Consider the following 21021-nt stretch of genomic DNA (forward strand, 5'->3'; position numbering starts at 1 on the left):
GTCGATATTTATTGCATCGTTTTTGTTATTTTTTTATAAAATAAGTAAGCGTGCCGGAAAATGGGACACCTGATGGTAAGTGGCTACCATCGCCCATGGCCATTAACACCGTAAGAAATATTAACAATTCTGTACAACACCGATGTACCACAAACTTATACTAAGATTTTAAGAACTAAGATTTTAATTTTAAGAACTAAGATATAAAAAACTAAGATTTTATGACCCTTGTGCCTTCACTTGCTCATTTACTCTACAAACCAAAACACAACAATGTTGTGGTTTGTAATGAAAAAACAATGCTCAGTATTGTACTGCTCAGCATTGTTTTTAGCTAAGAATGTGTACAGCACTGTAAAAAAAAAACACGTGGGTGGTACCTACCCACACTGGCTTAAAGAAATAACCAATTGCAGTTTATGACAGTTGGAAACAGCCGCAGCATAGGAATGGAAATAGAATTAAGAACAATAAATAGTTCTTCTTTATGAAATGGTTCTAGTATATTGGCACATATAGAACTATGTTCACTAGTCCAACGTGTGTGTCCAAGCGATAGATTTTCAAAATGTTATGTTGGACCAATGCACGTGACTTCATTCGATTAGAACAGAATGAATGTACCGATCTTTTTAAATTATGAAACGGGATTTATTTTTAATTAACTTTATTAACTTTTTATATTACCATTATTAACTATTCAATTCGTGATAAATTAATAGATAGATAAATCGTACACATAGTTCAGTGTCAGTCTTTAAATTCATTCCTATTGCTGTAAACAAGGCTTATCATTTTTAAGAGCGCTTAAGGATGTTTGTGAACTTTTATTTTATGCTACATCACTACGGTTTCACGTTTATTTCCCGATAATTTCAATATTGTCTATATTTTACTTCGCCTCCGAACACAAGACGAATTTGCTCGCTTGCTAGAATTTATACCCGTAATCCCTAGGTTAAGTCATTTATTACATCTTTACAATAATATTTTATACTGTAACAATTATCAACACGCCAAACTATCAGAGATTTCGTAAAGAGACAGATTCTGTTTATTGTATCTATAGAATAGATGATTTAATCAATCTAATGCACTAACAGGATTGTCGATAACATACTAGAAATGTTTGCACCACACGACACAGACCAATAAGATCAAGTTTCGTCGCTTCGATGTGTATATAAATCTTTTATTTGTAAATAAAGAGCGGTATATTATTTTTAATTGCGTTTATATGTTATATTTTTTAAAACCTACAATTTGTTGACGAGCAATACTCAGAGTAACAGCTGACTGATATGTTTGAATAGATATTTATGGTTTAAACACATTAAAAATACTAGTCAATGTACTCATGATAAATGTAAAGAGACTAAACTCATGGGTTTTACACGTATTTATACGTACAGTAGTGTAACTGAAGAGTTACACTATACACCTCCTGGCTCCATCATCAATCGCACATCAATCATCTCATTCGAATTACATAATTAAACTTGCCCTGTTTATTTGTGTTATAATGATTATTACTAGTTGTCTCCTCCGGCTTCGTTTGTTAGTTGGTCGTTAGGCATTAGCAAAAAAATGCCCTTCATTGGGTTTCGATCCTGCTTTATACTAAATTTCATCAAAGTCAGAGGTTTGGCCGTGAAAGAGCAAGAGACAGTTTGACAGAGTTACTTTCGCATTTATAATATTAGTATGGATTATTATATATTTATTCAAAAACAGAGACTCAATTACACAGTTACAATAACAAAACGACTTATGTCAAAGTAAAGTAAAACAAAAGTAATAAAATATATATAAACAGAGAAATAAACGTAATTACAAATCGATGCAACAATTTAAAAGATATTGTAATAAACTAAGACTTTTTACATACTGACGTTATAACTAGTACATGTTACCTAATATGAACGTGCAAAAATATAAATTATGGATTAAGGAAGTACTGAGAAGTATATCTGCATTACGCCAACGTGCAAGTCCTTGTTACACAGACTAAATATTAATTAGGGTATCTATGAAGGATGTAGTACCGAAGACGTAAATCTATATTTTCCCATTTGAAAGAAATCTCTAAATAACGAGATAAATGTAATACTAAGATTCGACGGTTATTTACAACTTGACCTATTTAAATAATGTCGTGTCAAAACAATATTGACAAATAATGTATATTACTCAAATGCGTGGTCTTAGTGTTTATTGATTTCCAGGCAGGTTATAAATACATTTAATTGTGTTTTATTGATATAATCTGTAATTTAAATGGTGGAAAAGAGTAACTAGGGGGTCCTTGCCGGTTTTTCTAGCTAGAATCTACTTTCCAAGCCGGTGGTAGCTTTACAATTATTTCAACACAGCAACGTGAAGATTCAAAAATTCTTTTTCGAGCATACTTGAATGAAAAATATTTTGATTTTGATACTTTGATAAATTTATTGTAATTTTGATAATCTACTTAATTAATTATTTTGTTAGAAAACATCTAAAGTAATTAATTTTTTTTTTGCGAGTTAGAAATATTCAAAGGCTTTGTATAAATCTCTTATTTATTACTAACGACTATTCTTATTGAAATAATGAGATGATAAAAATACCCAAACTGATGATAAGTTTGTACGATAAGGATTAAGACTTTGAAATGCTGTCTCCGTATCTTAAGCTATTCGATTTTAAGTGCCCGACGGAGAGCTGATTATCGCTTATCACGAAACAGGTCGATAAATAGTGGAAAATGTTTGAATTCGACCTCTATTCCTAATAAAGTAAATGTCCCTTTGCTGGGTTAAGGCCAACTCCCCCTTTGAGAAGAAGGTTTGGAACTAATTCCACTAAGCTGCTTCAACGTGGGTTCGTGCATACATATGTGGCAGAAACATTAAAATTAGATACAAGCAGGTTTCCTAACGAAGTTTCCTTTACCTCTGAGCGCGAGATTAATTATAAACATAAAATAAGTACATACTAACTCAGTGGTGCTTTCCTTGGATTCATATATTAAAATGCACGCGTTCTAACCCCTGGGCCATCTTGGCTCTTCTCTTGCATATTTTTGAAAAATCTATATGCTATCTTGGAATCGTCTTTGAAATAAATGAATATGATAATTCACGAACTCATAGTGTCGCTAACAAGAGAATTCTGTGAAATAATATTAAATCGACTAAATTGTAGAGCACATTTCCATTAAAGATCTTGATACTCGTGTTTCTGTCAGAGTATATTAAATTAGAATAACTAATCAGTCAAACCATCTTTAACATATAAAATGATATTTCATCACTTGTATACAATTATTTTGAAGTGCAACATCATACAACTTAGCTTTAATTTATACAATATTTCTAATTGTCGTCGTACGAGAATATTGGAATGCGGATTTTCACGCATTTTATTATTATTAAATGCAATTGAGGTATTTATTGGAAAGCGTAATTGTATAATGTGAACTGATTGAATCGGCTGTGTTAAATTATGTTCAAAATATAATTCAATTATAAATGTAACAATACCCACTTATTATTTTTTTAAATAGATTTTTAACGACAAGCACGACCTTGATCTATTTATTTCGGATGTAAAACCTGACGACAATTTATAAGTTGGTCTAATGAGAGAGTTTCTAACTGAATAATTTGTACTACTAATACTGATACGTACATATTGATGATATTTTTGACTCTAATTAACAAAAACGTTGATGGGTTTTCCACAAACTTATTTTTATAATGGTCATACAGTTATTTGAAGTCTTACTCAATATGCGATCAAATTTCTCTTAAAGTCATAATACAACGTAATAAGAAAAGGTATTTGATAATACCGTTAACGTAAGGCGACCTCGCGTTTAATATACAACAATTTTACCCCGACCTACATTTATGGTATCAATAAAACCTACAATGTTCATATAACAACGTTAAGAGAAACAATTGATCCTTAGATTTAGTTTAAGATTATAATCAAGTCGTTCGTTACATTCTAAAATCTTACTGAATTATGTATTTATAGATTTATATGAATGCAATCTTAATTAAATCGTCGAGCCTCGGGATACGTTCCGAACTTGTTCCTAATTCCTATAGCGTTCATAAGAATGATACTCTAATAATTTTGTTTTATTTAATATTACATTAGTGATTATAAATACACGAGGCCAGTGAATAGAATACGTAGATAAGATCTCGAATTCAAATCCGATCAGAAATCAGTGAGTTTTCACGTGCGTAATGTTTATTTATAATTCGTCTCGTGTAGGAAAGGAAAATCGTAAGGGACCTGGAATTCCATCAGTTATATTGATCCGTATTGGAACAACGTGATCAACTGGATCCTGTCCATCTCTTTAGAACGTCTGGAGGCTTTTACCCAGCCGTGATCGTGCAGCGAGATTAATGGGCTGTTAAGTGTACGATGATAAAAGTTTTCCACCTTTACAAACGTTACATAAAGTATATGAATCTGGCGCTTTCTCTTCGTATGGATAGCTTCAAGTAGATGAATCTTTATACTGGTAATGTTTAAGAATGTAAAACGCTTTTGGAGCGATTTTTTTCCATCCTCATTGACAAGTGTGATGATGACATTGAGAGAATTTTGTATATTAATAAATTTAAGTGATAACAATAGCTTTGTATAGCTTTGAAGCTTCGAATTCGCACGCACGGTGGTCACGACCCTCAGTAATGATGAGACGACTAGGAAGAAGAATAGCTTTGTGTCAATATTTGTACATTATGCTCGTAAATGAAAAGATTTATTTTTGATTTAATTTTTCCATCCTATTTGATGGTTCCGTTAACAAAATTACCATGTATATCGTATTTTTTATTCATGTAAATACATTTTAAACGCAATAATATTTACATGATTAAATTCGGATAACAGGTTATCCAAATATTTTAAAAACATATTTAGTTATTTATACAAGCTGTGGAATATTTTGTTATTGTTATAAAAAAGACTAACAAAACTTGACTGTACAAATAAAATCGTAACTTATTTGTGGTCTGTGCGTATGTCAAGCAATATCAATGATTTAGTCGTAGATCCTGCGCCTAATCTATCTCTAGTCGTAGCAGATTGCCCATCAGATTAAGAGAGTGATCGAAAGAGTGCACTTGCACATATACGCCTGTGCCTTAGTGGTAACTTATAGCCTTTGAGAATAGATGTCGTGGGGCGAAATTAATAATTAAGAAAGAAAAAAAAATTAAATAAAATTAAAAAAAAACAATTTCCTAGATATTTTTATATACACGTGTATTACTAATCTCATCAAAGTATATTTTTAAATGATTTCGTCATCATGTTTACGATCAATTGTCATTGCTTTCATTAAAACTTTATTTCCTCTTAAACGACACGCAAAGATGTGTCTTACTCAACTTGCGGATGCTTTACTTGTTATGAACGCGCAACGCATCATAAAAACTCTAGAACATCCGATTCTTATCAATATGCAAATTAATGCCCTATTGATTAAAAGACAATGCGGTTTGAAACATATTATTTTTGCAGGATTTCTAATATCATAAAAAGAGGATTTGTTTTAATGTTATACTAATCTCTAAAGTTATAAAATCGACGAAGTTATTTACACATCTGTTTAATATTACCTTATACTTACGACCTTATTTTACTGCGCAATATTGTTGATTTCTTATCGACGACTTTTTGAACCGAAGCCGATGGAATTTGCAATGTTCATTTCTAAGTGGTTATAAGTAACACGCTCAAAGCAAATCAATATGCTACACATGATCCTGTATGGATTACTTCCTTATGCGGCACTAATTTAATTAATTGCAATATATATACCACATACATTGATTCATTCAGTGGCTCATTCAGAGCTTGTAGGTTCAAACCCGGGCAAGTTTGAGTTGAACTTAATTCGTGAGAGTGAAGGAAAGCAGGAGTCCGGAAATTTCCAAGTATCGCATTGAAATCTGTCGCACATAAGCAAGAAGGTTCTAGAGTGGAGACCGCGAATCGGCAAGCGTAGTGTAGGATGCCCTGTGGCACGTCTTGGAGAGACCTATGTCCAGCAGTGGACGAATACAGGTTGATTATGATTAGCATTGGCCCAGCGTGATGGTTTCCCAGAGGTATTCCCTGGCGGCAACTATGGACGGAGACATCTCGCTGCCGAGTATTGTCAACGAAAGGCTCGGTAGCGAGACGTGCTGGTCGGAAATGCGATCCTTCTACGAAAACGTCATGTCGTATAAGGAAGCCTCGGAGCGGGTGCGGGAAGAGGATGCCGCTGCAGACCCGCTCCGCCGAAGACGACCGAGGAGGAGTAAGAAGCGTTATGCGCACATTCTCCTCCCGCCTCAATAGGCGCCTCAGGGACTAGGCTTCTCAGTACTCCGGGAATCCCCCCCAGGGCGTCACGGTAGCATCCGAAAGCGATCCCGTAGCGCCCGCCGATGATACGGAGAGGTTTTTTAGGGAGTATTCCGGTGTACCGCCAACATCTTGGGCGCCGACGAGTTCCACATACCCCCCATTTCCACGTGGGGGAAACGCGTAACGCGTTTTTCCAACAATGGCCAGCGTGGTGGAATATGACCTAAATAAATAGCAAATTGACTTGAGCTCATTTGATTTTGTGATAAAATTATAGTATTAATAAATTTGTAATCAGATTAATAATACAGGTTAAGAAATTATAGAATAATTATATTTAATTAATATAAAAAAAATATCACCAACGATAACGAACAATCCTTTATAAATGATATTACACTAATTAATCATGATCGTGGCAAGCAAAGAAATCAATACTCAGTAATTATATTCTGAACTTACGCAATTGATTATCATTATCTATTACCGTTTTTAAGACGACTTAAAAAAGAGGTAAGTGTTTTGCTTTTTTCCTTGTATAGTTAGCAATGTCATCACAAAATCTATTCCGAATATTCTTTCTTATTGAATATATTTAAATAATTATATTTATAATATTATGTTCTAGTAGACTTGAAAATATATTTTATGAGTTTATTATGTTCTAGAAGATTTGAAAATATATTTTATGAGTTTATAATGTATGTACTTGAAGTCGGTTTTAATGGACGGACCAATGGGCCACCTGATGACAAGTGCTAACCATTTCAATTAAAAATTGGGGTCTTAAGAAATTTCAATAATTTCTTACATCGCCAAATCGTTACCAACCTTAGGGACTGAGAGATATTCCTTTTGCCTGTAGTTACACTGTCTCCTGACCTTCTTCTATCTATGGCAAGTGGTCAAATCCGCTTATAAAAAAGTAACATAGAATTTTGAACTACTCCATACACCGCCAATGCGCATGTCAAGCCGTGGAAGTTTAACGATAAAATATTTCTTTTAGAATGAGTGAATGATCCCTTTGCCTGCATTGGTTCCTAAAATATTTCAATGTATTTTTCAATGAATATGAAAAAAAATCAATAATAGTTCATGACGTAACCTCAGACTTATGTATTTAATTAGTAGTTATTTTAAATATCCAGTTGCACGAGCATTATGAACACATAAACTATAATTTCAAATATAAGTAATGATAACCGATTTCAGGCAGCTAACTACCCAGCCAGCCAGCAAACTACAGTGTATAAGTTTAAGTGTATAAACACAGGTCTACTCTCTTTTCTTTTACTCTTATAAACCGATGGGACGGCAAATCCGATACGACCGGAAAGAGTTCAGACGCAGTACCAACAGCTTTACTTGCGTTTCGAGGGAGTATACACACTTCTAATTTCCAGACGCCGCTGTTACTGACAATTAATCGTTGTTCGGGCTGTTATTGACAATTTTTCGACAGAAAAACCCAATGACATTTTATCGGCCCGATCTGGGTTAGAACCCAAAAGGTAAGTGATCACCACCGCCCATAGACAATGGCGCTGTAAGAAATATTAACCATTTCTTACATCGCCAATGCGCCACCAACCTTGGAAACTAGGATGTTATGTCCCTTGTGTTTGTAGTTACACTGGCCACTCACGCTTCAAACCGGAATACAACAATACTGAGTACTACTGTTTGGCGGTAGAATATCTGATGAGTGGGTATCTATCCAGACGAACTTGCACAAAGCTCTACCAACAAAAAACAATCTAAAACATATCTTTTATTTATTAATAAGCAAAAAATATAAGACTAAAAGTATAATTCGATATAATCGAATACGACAGTTATATAATTTTGCTATTATCTAAATTAGCTTTCAGTGTTGACATTATAATAAAATTATTTTTAACTCTTCCTCTTCCACTTTTATTTATCTAGGAATACTCGACATGTTTCCGAAAGACTACCGTCCTATTCGTCGTCGAGCGAATGCGTGGAATTTGATCATCGATTAAACTAATCGTACACAATATTTCTATACGAAATACTAAATTGCCGCCTTTATTTAAAACAAATTCAAGTCAAGTTCCAATACAGTAATCTGTTCTAAATTCATATAATCCGTTATATCTATACTAATATTATAAATGCGAAAGTAACTCTCTGACTGTTGCTCTTTCACGGTCAAAACACTGAAGCAAGTTTGAACCCTTTTTAATATAATGCGAGTAAAGCCGCGTACGACAACTAGTATTTCAGTATAGTAGTATTTCAATATCAGTAACTCGTATATACAAGAAACACGACGAAATTGTGGCAGAACATCTGTGGTAACGCGTTGTAATAAACTACCATCGTCATTATATTCCACCATCGCAGTGTCGCCACAAAATCACGTCCCCGAAATTTCGTTAAAGATTAATAATATTAAACTGCATGAACTTACTAACAATTTATTAAAAAAAACTTGATGCGACTGCGTTATTTCTTTAATCCAAAATTAGTTCACGTTGCCTTACATTTCAGTCTAATGATAGTAATTAGTGTATTGATACAATCCGTCATGCATGGGAAGTCACGGTAACTCATCAAGGTTGATACAGCTATAACAATATATATCCTTTCATTGCCCAGTGGATTGAACACGTGGAACTTAAGCCTAAATAGCGAGTTCAAAACCGGGCAAGTACAACCGACTTGCACTTTATTTATATTCATAATTCATCTCATGCTCGGTAAAAAATATGTTCCTCTGGAAACTTGCATGACCTGATGATGTAACTGTAAGAACTTTATTCTTAAGAAAACGCATTACAAAAATATTGTCATACCTTTTTCGCCATCCGTACATTTTTCTCTGACATAACGAAGCCATTGTTATCATAGTAACATTGTTTTTCAAACATTTTTCATACAATTAATCCGTAATATCCTTATCAATCAAATAACTTTCCTCACTTATCACACACTACACTATAAACCTTGAGATTATTACTAAAACAAATGCAACGTAGAACGTTCAGCTATTATATATCAATGTTTGTTTCCTTCATGCAGTCTATTCATAATCGATTTAAAAAAAAAAACGATTTGAAATATATTACGTCTGTGACTTTCGCGCCAAAACTAATAACAGTTAAATTAAAAATTGAACAGCGTGTACCTTTCGGCTGGTAATGTCGAGGTAAACTGACGGAGGTATTCAGTTTACCGAAATAAATACTTGAACTGAACAAAACCGGAACGGTTTTTCACAGTTCGCATTATTTATACAGCATATTTTATGAACTATATTGACGTTTCAGCAATATTTTCGTTTGCATATCATCCATACTAAGTTTATTAAGATTAATTTTACTGTTTTTTTTATTATTGTAATATGTGACAAAATTATCATTGACTTTTTTTTTTATAAATTCATCAGTTACTATAGACAAGGTACCATGGATTGTACCTACTGAGTATTTTAATTATTTATTTGTAATATTTAAGTGTACAAATGTATGTTTTTTAATAATTTCAGTTGTGACACCCCGTTTTTAATAATAAATTATCATTTAATCACTTTAATGGTCACTATATTCAAATTGATTTACGATGATATTACAATTTTTCCGCCTTTCAAATATCGCAGACAATTAAAAACACTAAGCGTGAGTTGCGTTAATTAAACTTGTAATTATTCAATAATTTAAACTATCAAGCGTAAATTTCATATTCTTACGTTTATATATTATATTTAGAGTATTCTATAATTGGTCTTATATTTCAAAGGCTTTTAATTGTATTTTTTTTTTCGTAATTTGATAGCAAAGAATCAATTATAGAACGGTCTGGGATTTTTTTATTTTTACCGCTGAAGTAATAATCTCGCATTGCTTATTAAATTTAAATAAGTAGCTATTTAAATAATTATAGATAAAGTGGAAGACAAACAAAAACCTGTAAAATTCGAGTTTATTTTAATAAATTTATAGCTTAAATAATATAATTTAACGTAAATCACGAAATATATAAATAGAAATGAATACAATATACATAAAATAATCCGGTTCACTCAAAATTAAAACAGAGTATAAATATTTGATTTTCATTTTTAATAAATTTTCCGTTGATTAAACTTAAACAACAAAAATAAATCCTCGGAACAAATTTTTAAATGAATAACAAATCATTGATTTTCTAGAAAATTTCCTAGAAATCATTAATTTTCTACATATATTAAGTAAAAACACATAAAAATAATATAATTATAATAGATAAATTTGGTGTAAATAAACTATTATTAAAAAACAAATCTATTTTAAGAAATTAAATATCTATACTGTACCCGTTATTTATGTATATTAGAAATTCAAATTCGATTCCAAATAAGAAATATCCTTATTCAAGTAGGCTCACAAGCAGCTACTTAATTCGATGAAGAGAAGAAAAAAACAGCATTAATAGCACGGCTCTATATTTGAGTTAATGATTTATGACGGGATTCGATTTTTAAAAATTCCAATATTTTCTATTTTTATTCAATGTAGCGGACTGGCCACTGAGATGGACCTGGTTATAAAATCCAGGTCCCGCATGATCTGCAGCTCAAAAAGCCCTTTTGGTAGCCTATTTACCGGTCCGCTCACCACGGCAGTAATCTATCCTCCTCAACGGCTTAACCGATTTTTTTTTGTTCGTTTGGATAATTATTCGCTATAGATGGTAAACCGGTGAAATAATACCAGTACTCTGAATTATTTTTTTTAACTTTTCGATCAAATTAATTTTTACATAGAAAAATACTATGATTTTTTTACAGGACATCTATCGTAAAATTAAATTTTAACTTTAAAAAATTAAATTTTAATTTAAAAAAATAAAATAATTGACACTGAATAAAAATATCTCGGGACACATTTTTTATTTTACCCGCCACGTCGTTTAACTAACAAACGAGCACGAGACAAATTAAATAAATTAAAAGGGCATTCAAATTCCATAGTAATTCAAATTTGCCGCGCTAATTTTTTATTCAATTTGTTCTAAAACTGGTTTTCTTAGCCGAGTACGTTGCATCAGCCAACACGACTGTGGAAATGTGTCGAAACCTCACAGGGGGAGCAAACGATATGATATGGTGTCATTATTGTCAGTAAATAACAATGTTATTGTATATACAATTTTTGGCGCCAAAATTTGAATTATTGCAATAAATAAAATTAAAGATTTAGTTTCATTTATTTACTTTAATGACATAATTATAACAAAGTCAATTATTCCATTTGTGTTGATGTTAAAGATTATATTTGGCTATGTGATAAAATATCTTGCAAATTGTATAATAATATTAAAAATATTCTATATTAACCAATAAATTAATTCGGAATTTATTTAAAAAACAAACTGACCAATGCAAATAGAGCTTAGAGTTGTCCCTCGTTCTCCTTAGTCCTACTTAGTTATCCCTCGTTGCTCATACATAATAACATAAACATAATCAGCCTGTAAATTTCCCACTGCTGGGCTAAGGCCTCCTCTCCCGTTGAGGAGAAGGTATAGAGCATATTCCACCACGCTGCTCCAATGCGGGTTGGTGGAATACACATGTGGCAGAATTTCGTTGAAATTAGACACATGCAGGTTTCCTCACGATGTTTTCCTTCACCGCCGAGCACGAGATGAATTATAAACAAATTAAGCACATGTAAATTCAGTGGTGCCTGCCTGGGTTTGAACCCGAAATCATCGGTTAAGATGCACGCGTTCTAACCACTGGGCCATCTCGGCTCATACACGAAAATAAATTTTATATGTATATAATAACCTCTACTAATATTTTAAATGCGAAAGCAACTCTGGGGGATGTGGGTGATGGGTTGTCCACAAGATCTTGAACACTTGACTCAAACTGAATTCCAAGTGGGCGAACCCGCGGCTGCAACTACTGAGCGTGTTTACGGTTCCCCTCGATTGAATACACATTCTGAATGTGATGTACCTTTAAATATGACTTATCTTTATTCAAAAGTACTAAGAGCCCACTTGAATAAAGTGTATTTTTGATTTTAATTGTGTTACTCATATAATGACTATCATGGCCGTTTCTTCTCAAGATATTTCACGAGATGAAACCTCAAAAATGGACACAGACAGGCATGCTCAAAAAGGTGAACTGTAAAGACTAAAATATGGGCATAATTATGTAATTATGTATAAAACTCTTATATATAAAATATCATCTTCACAATATTAGAATGTCGTAAAAGCCAATGTACGACGCGAGGCTTTAAATCACAATTTACATTATTCACTAGATTACCTGTCAATTCAACATTCACTCGCCCAACCTGTTTCATTCGTTCTAGGTCAGTCTGGAAAAGGGCTACACTGTTTTATATAGGTAACTTAACAAGTATGGAATGCGTTAGAAATTATAACGTCATATGTTTATGATGATATTGTCTTTGGAGTTTTATTTGATTACTAATAACGAAAGTTATTTTTTAATTAGGTTGGTTTTCGTATGATGGTCCCACCTCCTTAAAACTACAAGCTTAACACAAAGGAATTTTATATCTTATTAAATCTAGTGTTTCATTCAAATGTAAATAGATTACGGGTCAGAAAAACTGCATTGGACAGTTAGGTATTACTGTCAAAAAATATTTTCTTTTTAAACGTATATATAGAGACACGTCTCTCCACCATTACTACTGAACGCGTACTTCATTTCTTTGGCCATGTGGCTAGGCAGGAGGACAGCCTGGAAAAAACTTATAATGGTTGGCCACGTGGAGGGGAAGAGAGGTAGAGGAAGAGCGCCGTCTACAGGATACAGTGCCCAGGCTTGCCTACGAATAGCACAGAATAGGAATGCCTGGAGGAAGGTGGTGCGAAGTTTACAGGAAAGCCACACGCATGGTGGTCACGACCCTCAGTAATGAGGAAACGACTAGGAAGAAAAAGATATATATTTAAGGGGTAATGGACTTTTACTGTTATCTGTGAAAAAAAAAAAATCATAGATTACATTTATAATTGGTTACCATATATATGATCCTATTAAAAAAATACAATTTAATAAATTAATCCAAACTATCTTCCGTATTTCCTTAAAGGGCAGGATAAAGAAAAAACAATTTTAAGATGTTTTGACATTGACTTTGACCTTACATAACTAAAAATAAAATAATAGGGAAGTCAATATATGATAATTTATTAAGGACACGCGTGTATTCATACAATAAAAGACTGAAAGACCTCGACCTGGAAACTACAGGAAGACATCAATGTGAAAAATATTTCACATAAAATATTCTGCGCGTCTTATTTAAATCAAGTTCAATAATATTGTAAACATAAGCTGGTATTAGTAAATAATAAAATAAATGGTACGTACAAAAGGCGGTCTTATCGCTAATAGAACGATCTCTTTCAGACAATATACACATACATACATATATAGGTTTATATATAATAATGATAATTACGATAAATAATAACAAGAAACAATATCATTGAAAAATAAGCGTAAATTTTATATTCTCGTCGCAGTAAATATACAAACAGACATCAAGTCAAGTTAAAGTGGATTATTATAATAAACCATCATCGAAATGCAAAACCATGACAAAATAAAATGAAAATCTTATGCGATGTATTGCTCTGGTGGCATTAGAAAATTCAATGTTGCAGTTTCGTAAACTTTACCATTCGGTTCAATGCCCTGTAAATTGGGACGTAAAAGCCTTACGTTGTCAATGTACTTGATTTTAATTTAGCGTTTGTTGATTTTTCTCACTCTGCATGACTCTGACTCATGTATCCCAACACACATAAGGTCATGGACATGAATATATTTTTAAGCCATTTGTAATTTTTGGCATTAATCCCTAGAAAATGTCTTACAAAAGTTTCAAAAGAATTTTAGGGCTTCGAAAAATCAACGTAAACACGAAACCCTTGTAGGATCACTCTTATATGTTTGCCAATTTCTTTTTGTTTATTTATTTTAAACATCATACCATTACTACAAGTATTTAATACGGGATATTTACCATGTTTTTTATTTTTATTTGGTGGAGCTCGATATTTCGACATTATCTACGAATGTCTTGTTCACGAGACTGAAATTTGCGGGTAGATGTTGACGGCATTAGACGTGTCCATATCGGACCTCCTTTCTCGTAAGCTTGCTGCGTCAACACTGTTCAACACCATGTCACTTTTACGTCTACTATTGTCTCTTGTTTTATTTGTTTTACGTGCACTAGAGACTCGACCCCGTGTTTTTTTTTTTAATGTATCATACCATTATTTTTACGACACTCGCGATTTCAATTATTCTAGTTCGTCTTGTATATCTACAGGTCTTAAATAACCGTAAGATTAATTAATTATTTTCTTATTCCTTTTTTAATGAAAGCTGAGTCCACCGATGGTCAGCCACCGGTGTTGAGGCCCCGATGTTTCAAAAGCAAGGGTTTTTTTAGTCAATCCAGTAAAACACATAAACTTTCAGACTTTGGGCACTACTAAACATTTAAGTAATTTTAACGGCGGGACAATCGGTGTAGCGTGTTTAAGTATTTCCATGAATTGTCCGAACAAGGCAATTTGCAGAGAGCGTAATTGCTTTACACAAAAATGCGAAATAACGCAAATAGCAAAAACTTAATAAACGTTTCCATACTTTTGTCAGTTTTAACTTGCACATCAGAGGAATAAATCATGCCCGATTAAGGTAATATTTTGACATTTGAGTCATTAGTAAATCATGTTCATTTCAGATGTCTTTAATGTTGGCAAACACACGACACAATTTGTTAAAGAAACCGTGTTCGCGCAGCGGAATCTTGAAACTCGAGTTGAGTGAAAAATTAAGGCGAATAAGCAATCATCGTTCGACGATATTACGTTTTTAAATCTATTAAAATACGGGTGGGGCTTTACCGTAGCCGATAGAGAGTTAAAACTATAGTTTTTAAAACATAACCGTACTGCCATTTTAAACAAAAAATATGGTACAGTAAGTGACATTTGCAATTGAGGTCAGATCCCAAAAAAACGTCAATATTATTGAATATGATTTGACCGCAAAGAATCATCGCTATCGATAAAATAGACCGCTACTGGTTGCGTGTCGTCAGCATTTGGGTCGAGCGAGTGCCGCGGGCAAATCTGCATGTCGACGAACGTACGGCGATTTTTTTATGTAATCTCTTAGTAATTTCGCGCATTTAAAAGCGGTTTCGCGCGAATAAATAAAGGAATACAAAAGGCTTAAAATTATTGTATCGAAATTATGTCTTTAACTATTTTTCAAAAGAAAATATATTATAAACTATACTATTTACAGGGTTTCGTACAAACCCATATGAGTGGATTATGTGCTCACACTTCCGTTGTTCCACCAACAAAATAAATAATTTGCGTAGCTGTGTTCTGGTTGCGTAACTGAGTAAGCAAGTATAATTACAGGAATATTACATATCTTAATTCGAATGGATGGAATTGCTATTGGTGAACGTTACTGGTGTACCTTGCATTCATAAAATTCCAAAACAAAAAAGTCTGCAGTATATTACAATCACAAAAAAATCATTGTTTCAATAATAAGAATTTGATCTTCGATGGAATATAAACTCGACACAACTTCACATAACTATTATTATATTAAAGATCTTCAACCTTAACAGTTTCTCCAATATCTAATTTAATAAAATTATTCAATATTACGGTAAAATATGATTAAACTCCTCGCGAACAGTGTCGAGCTCAGTCAAGCTGTAATTACGGTGTGAAGTATTAAAACCTATGACCTATACCTACGTATAGGTCATAGGTCGTTGTATTTATTCGTGGAATTTTTTACTTGTTTTTTTTTTCATATTCGAGTTAACAATTATATTTATGAGTTGACCTAGTGATATACTATGTACATTACAATAAAATCCGCTCCTTTTTCGCACATAGAAACGGACTTCAGATTTAACTGTATTGAATTCCACCACAAATGTATCCACCGACCCGTATAAGAGCATCGTGGTGAAATAACCTACAAACTTTCTTATCAAGAGGAGAGCAGGCATTTGTCCAGCGGTGGGCATAAATATTTGACTTATACATAATAGCAGGTGATAATTACATAGGAACAGCAGTTTGGAAATGTCAATGTCATAGTATCGCCAGGTTTGTTTAAACCACAAAATGAATTATCTTGTTGAAATTAATTTAAATGCAAGAAAACACAAACAAATTGTAGGTATTTCAAAACAATAAAAATACATAATAAATAATATACCAATGAACTTTAACACTATATCCTTCATTACAAACAGTACAAATTATATATTGTAATCAATAATTGAAGGATTAATCATAGATTAAATAATTATATAGTTTTTTCTTAAAAAATCTAATTTATTATTAATAAGACTCAACTAGATGCAACCAATATAATTATAATTATAAGTCTTTATCTTAAGATTTTCCTGAAAAACCAGTTAACTAGTTCTATATTGTAATAACATAAAATGACGTAGCTGACGTTAATTATTTTATTAACTTTACATAACATACAAATGTGGAAATTACACGACTAAGCCGTAGCATTGTTTAAAGCTTCCATCATATATCGTAAGAAAATACATTCGTAAGTTATACGGAAGATATCTTTGTTTTAACGCCTAACAGTTCAAGTTTAAACATTAAGTAAACCATTTAAATAATAATAAGCGTTAGCTCCTTTCCTTTTAAGCAAAAGGTATATAGGATATTCCTCCACGCTGTTCCAATGCAACCCGCATTGGCTGAAATACATGTGTCAGACTTTCATCCGACACGCAAATCCACAGGAGGTTTTCCATCACTGCCGAGCACGATGTGAATTATAAACACAAATTAATCATGAAAATCATTAGTATTTACCCGAGTGTCATCCCGCAACATTGAATTAAGATTTACATTTTAAAGAATATAGATTTGAAGTAAAATCCATAAGTCTCATATTCAAATGTAACATATTGGCACTCTTTCCTTTCCAATGACGATATAATCTTAGACACCGCGGTTTCGGTAAATGGACAGTTTAAAGAGTAGTTTCACTTTTTAGTGGCAATGAACGATAGTTTCATTGTTCAAACGAATTAAATAAATAATAAATAAGATGATTATTTACGATATTCACATCTATCAGTTATTTTAACAAGACCGAAGTGTCCTGTACAAACATTTGATTGTGCGTGGGCTCGATAACGTCTTTCATTATTCGCTGGCAACAACAGGATATGACCTATTCGATCATATTAACTTGCTCGGTGTACCGGCGTCATTGTTGAAGCATTTTATTATTAGATGCATTCTTAGGTTATACTTGGAATGGAATGTTAAGCAAAATTTATACTTAACTTTGTTTTTTTTTTATTAAGTAGGTAGGGGAAACAGGCCACCTGGCTCCACTGCCAATAGACTTTGGGCTGTAATAAAATAATAACTAACTAAATAACTAACCATTCCTTATAGCGCGAATGCACCAAGAACTTTGGAAACTAAAATGTTTGATTTTTGTGCCTGGAGTTACTCATCATCATTCAAAGCGGGACACAACAACTCTAATTATTGCTGTTTCGCGGTAGTATATGTGATGAGTGATTGTTTTTGTGAGATTCTTTTATTTTGTTTGATCACTATTGAGCTTAAATTTGTATGTATGTCTTATTAGACTGTCAAAGCTGACAACGCGTCGAAAAAAATTGTAGCCAACTCTTGGCGACTGAGTACAGTGTACTTAGTCGCTTTGATACACACTTATCTTCTATTAATATTGACTATATTGATAGACAATAAACAGTAAGAACAGACAGATTGACGAGACAATATATTTACAAAACATATCGGTACATAGTTGGAAGCAATGTCCTTAGATAAGATGCTCCGTGCTTAAATATTATTACATTCTAACTTCGAAGTCGTAGTAAACCAATATACGAGAATAAAAGCCCTTACTACGTTTAAAAATGGTTATTATAACGTACTTAAAAAAATTGAAATAATATCGTTTTCCGTCTCGCATTTTTAAATTTGGACCGATAATTATTGTTTAAATGTTGAAAAATATCCAGTGTTTAATCGTTTTTATAAATCAGAAGTAAAAAATAGATTTTAAATGATACTTTGTTTTTAATAAATTTTACAAGTTGCATTTTTGACTTATTTTGAAAAAATCTAAAAAACGCGATAACTCAAAAATGGTTCACTTTCGCATTATGCATATGGGGGTTAAAATTATCGCAAATAGTCACCCCTATCACCTCCTAACGGGAATACGTCGAATTACCAAAAACCCTGTATACATGACTATGTCTTACAACAAGTTTTTAATACGGGATATTTTTCGATATTTCGACATTATTTACGAATGTAAATTCGTATTATATATTATATAATTCGAGCTCCACCAAATAAAAATTAAAAACATGGTAAATATCCCGTATTAAATACTTGTTATAATAAAAATAACCATGTTAATTTAAAATCTTATGACTATGTCTGCCGACGGTTTTGCCTGATTTTAAGTACATATAAAGTGATGCGGGGGTACATAATATTCGCAAAAGATTCTCTAACGTATAAAAAAAACTCATACTGATTGAAGAGAACGAATTAACCAAAACATAGTGTGTAATCCTTCCATGTACGTATCTACAAGAAATTAATGCTAATAACTTGGAAGATGCTCAAAGTACATCAATAAACCATTAGTAGGAGGGGAGTTGGGGTAAAACTGTTACCCTCGGAAAATCCAATGACTTTCAGATGAAAAAATCGATACAATAGTTTAATGCTATACTAATTGTCGCCTGCGGTTTTGCTCACGTTTTAGGGGTAGGTCGTCAGGTATATAAAAAATAGTTTAGTGGTTTGTCTGTGAAGGCGTAACAGACTAAGTTACTTCCGCAATTATAATATTAGAATAGATAATATAATTATAATAATTATTAAACATTTTCTCCTCAATCGCATGGTATCCTTTTTATCATACAAATTCATTAGCCCCCGAAATTGCGTAGGTAGGGGAACTGTGACGTCAACACTACGCTATATTTGAATAAAAATACCTATTACGCAATTTTTCTTTAACTAAAACAACTTTAATTAAAATTAAATATTCATGATTAACTACTAAGATAACTATTTAAAAATTACTTAAAATACACCATAATTCAATGTAAGTTATTATCTTTTGGAATTATTCATCATAATATAAGTTTGGGTTTTTAAAAAGCGAAAGGTACTCGAATTTTTCCTGGATGACTTGCAAAAATTATAATAATTTCATATTTATTATCCTCTCTGTGTGGATTTAGTGAAGATAATAATGAGCACAGAACATAAAATATCAGTACGAATTTAAATGCACGATCTTTGCTCAAAACCACAAATAAAAAAACACGCGAAAGAAAGAAAAAAACACGCAATACAGATATTTTGTTTACACAATGCTCCATTTATATGTAAGTTTTTAAAAGATTATATTACTTAAACTATGAGATGACATTTACATTACATTACATTATCGAGAAATTAAAATGATTATGAAAATATCAAAATATTTGAAAACACAAACATAATATCCAAAAACATTGTCATGTAGCTGTATTAAAAACATTTAATAATGCGGTCGTTGCCTCAATTACAAATATAAATGTTCGGAATATATTAATTACTAAACAGTAGTAAAATTTTCGAAATCTCATTGTTTTCGATTAATAAAATACAATATTGCTCAAGACAGCAACTTATTAGTGATCATAATACATTCTATTAAATAACTTCGCTAAGTAAATTATAAATAAAAGTAACAGACAAAAATTAATATTTTTAGCTGACGAGAATAGGAATATTAAATACAATTTATTCCATTAAGATCTTGTCAAAATTTTCCCGTCAAGAACACTGTAAACATAGCGTTACTATTTAATATTTGCCACCAACAAGTTAGTAATATCGCAATAATGAAAATAAATAGTGTAAATATTGAAAGTAGAAATACGTGTCCATTTTAATATAATATTGATTTAACTAATCCACACTGATGATTCTGGTTTTTTTGCCATTCAAAAATCGAATGATAATGTTATAATCAAACTTACAACTATTTATTCTGATAAGCGTACGAATCATTTTTGTGAGTTATAATTTTTATACTATTTTTACTTTTTTATTTCAATAACTTAAAATGAACTGAAAGCTCTATGTTCAATAATAAGAATTAATTGTAATTTCTAAACGTATATTCAAATGATAAATCACAGACAATTGAATAATCTAAAAATAGCTTGCCGGAATCAAATTAACACAAGAAACCGAATTTAGCCGACGTCCCTCAGCTGATGAAATGACCTTCAATTGACATTACATCACTACAACATACCTTTTTCTCCAGTAATCCTATCGTCTCCGTATTCACTATCTGCGTTTTCTCCGTCATTATCACACGACTTTGTTATTATTGGTCAAGTTGTTAAATAAATTAGGTTAAAATTTACGAGATGCAACCAGTCGTGAACTTAGTCTACGACTGTCAGTCACCCCGTTCCGCGCATGCGTTAAACGGGACCCCTATTTTGCGAGTACAATTGTAGTTAGAAGATACGAGGAGTCTGTGATAATTCC

At 32.2% G+C, this 21021-nt stretch overlaps 1 protein-coding gene across 2 annotated transcripts in view; it reads right to left on the bottom strand.

Moving 5' to 3' along the window:
* Positions 1–21021, bottom strand: part of LOC113393720 (facilitated trehalose transporter Tret1) — a 61073-nt gene extending 40052 nt beyond the window's left edge. The window contains exon 1 of one of the 2 annotated variants that reach the window (XM_064217233.1): positions 20780–21021. In XM_064217233.1, coding sequence (XP_064073303.1) covers positions 20780–20836 — 57 coding nt within the window. In that variant the 5' untranslated portion in view covers positions 20837–21021. Of the gene's footprint in view, positions 1–9191; positions 9498–20779 lie in introns of those variants that run through there. The other variant, XM_064217232.1, reaches the window with a different exon arrangement.

Source organism: Vanessa tameamea, chromosome 16, assembly GCF_037043105.1.
Source record: "Vanessa tameamea isolate UH-Manoa-2023 chromosome 16, ilVanTame1 primary haplotype, whole genome shotgun sequence".
Taxonomy (NCBI): domain Eukaryota; kingdom Metazoa; phylum Arthropoda; class Insecta; order Lepidoptera; family Nymphalidae; genus Vanessa; species Vanessa tameamea.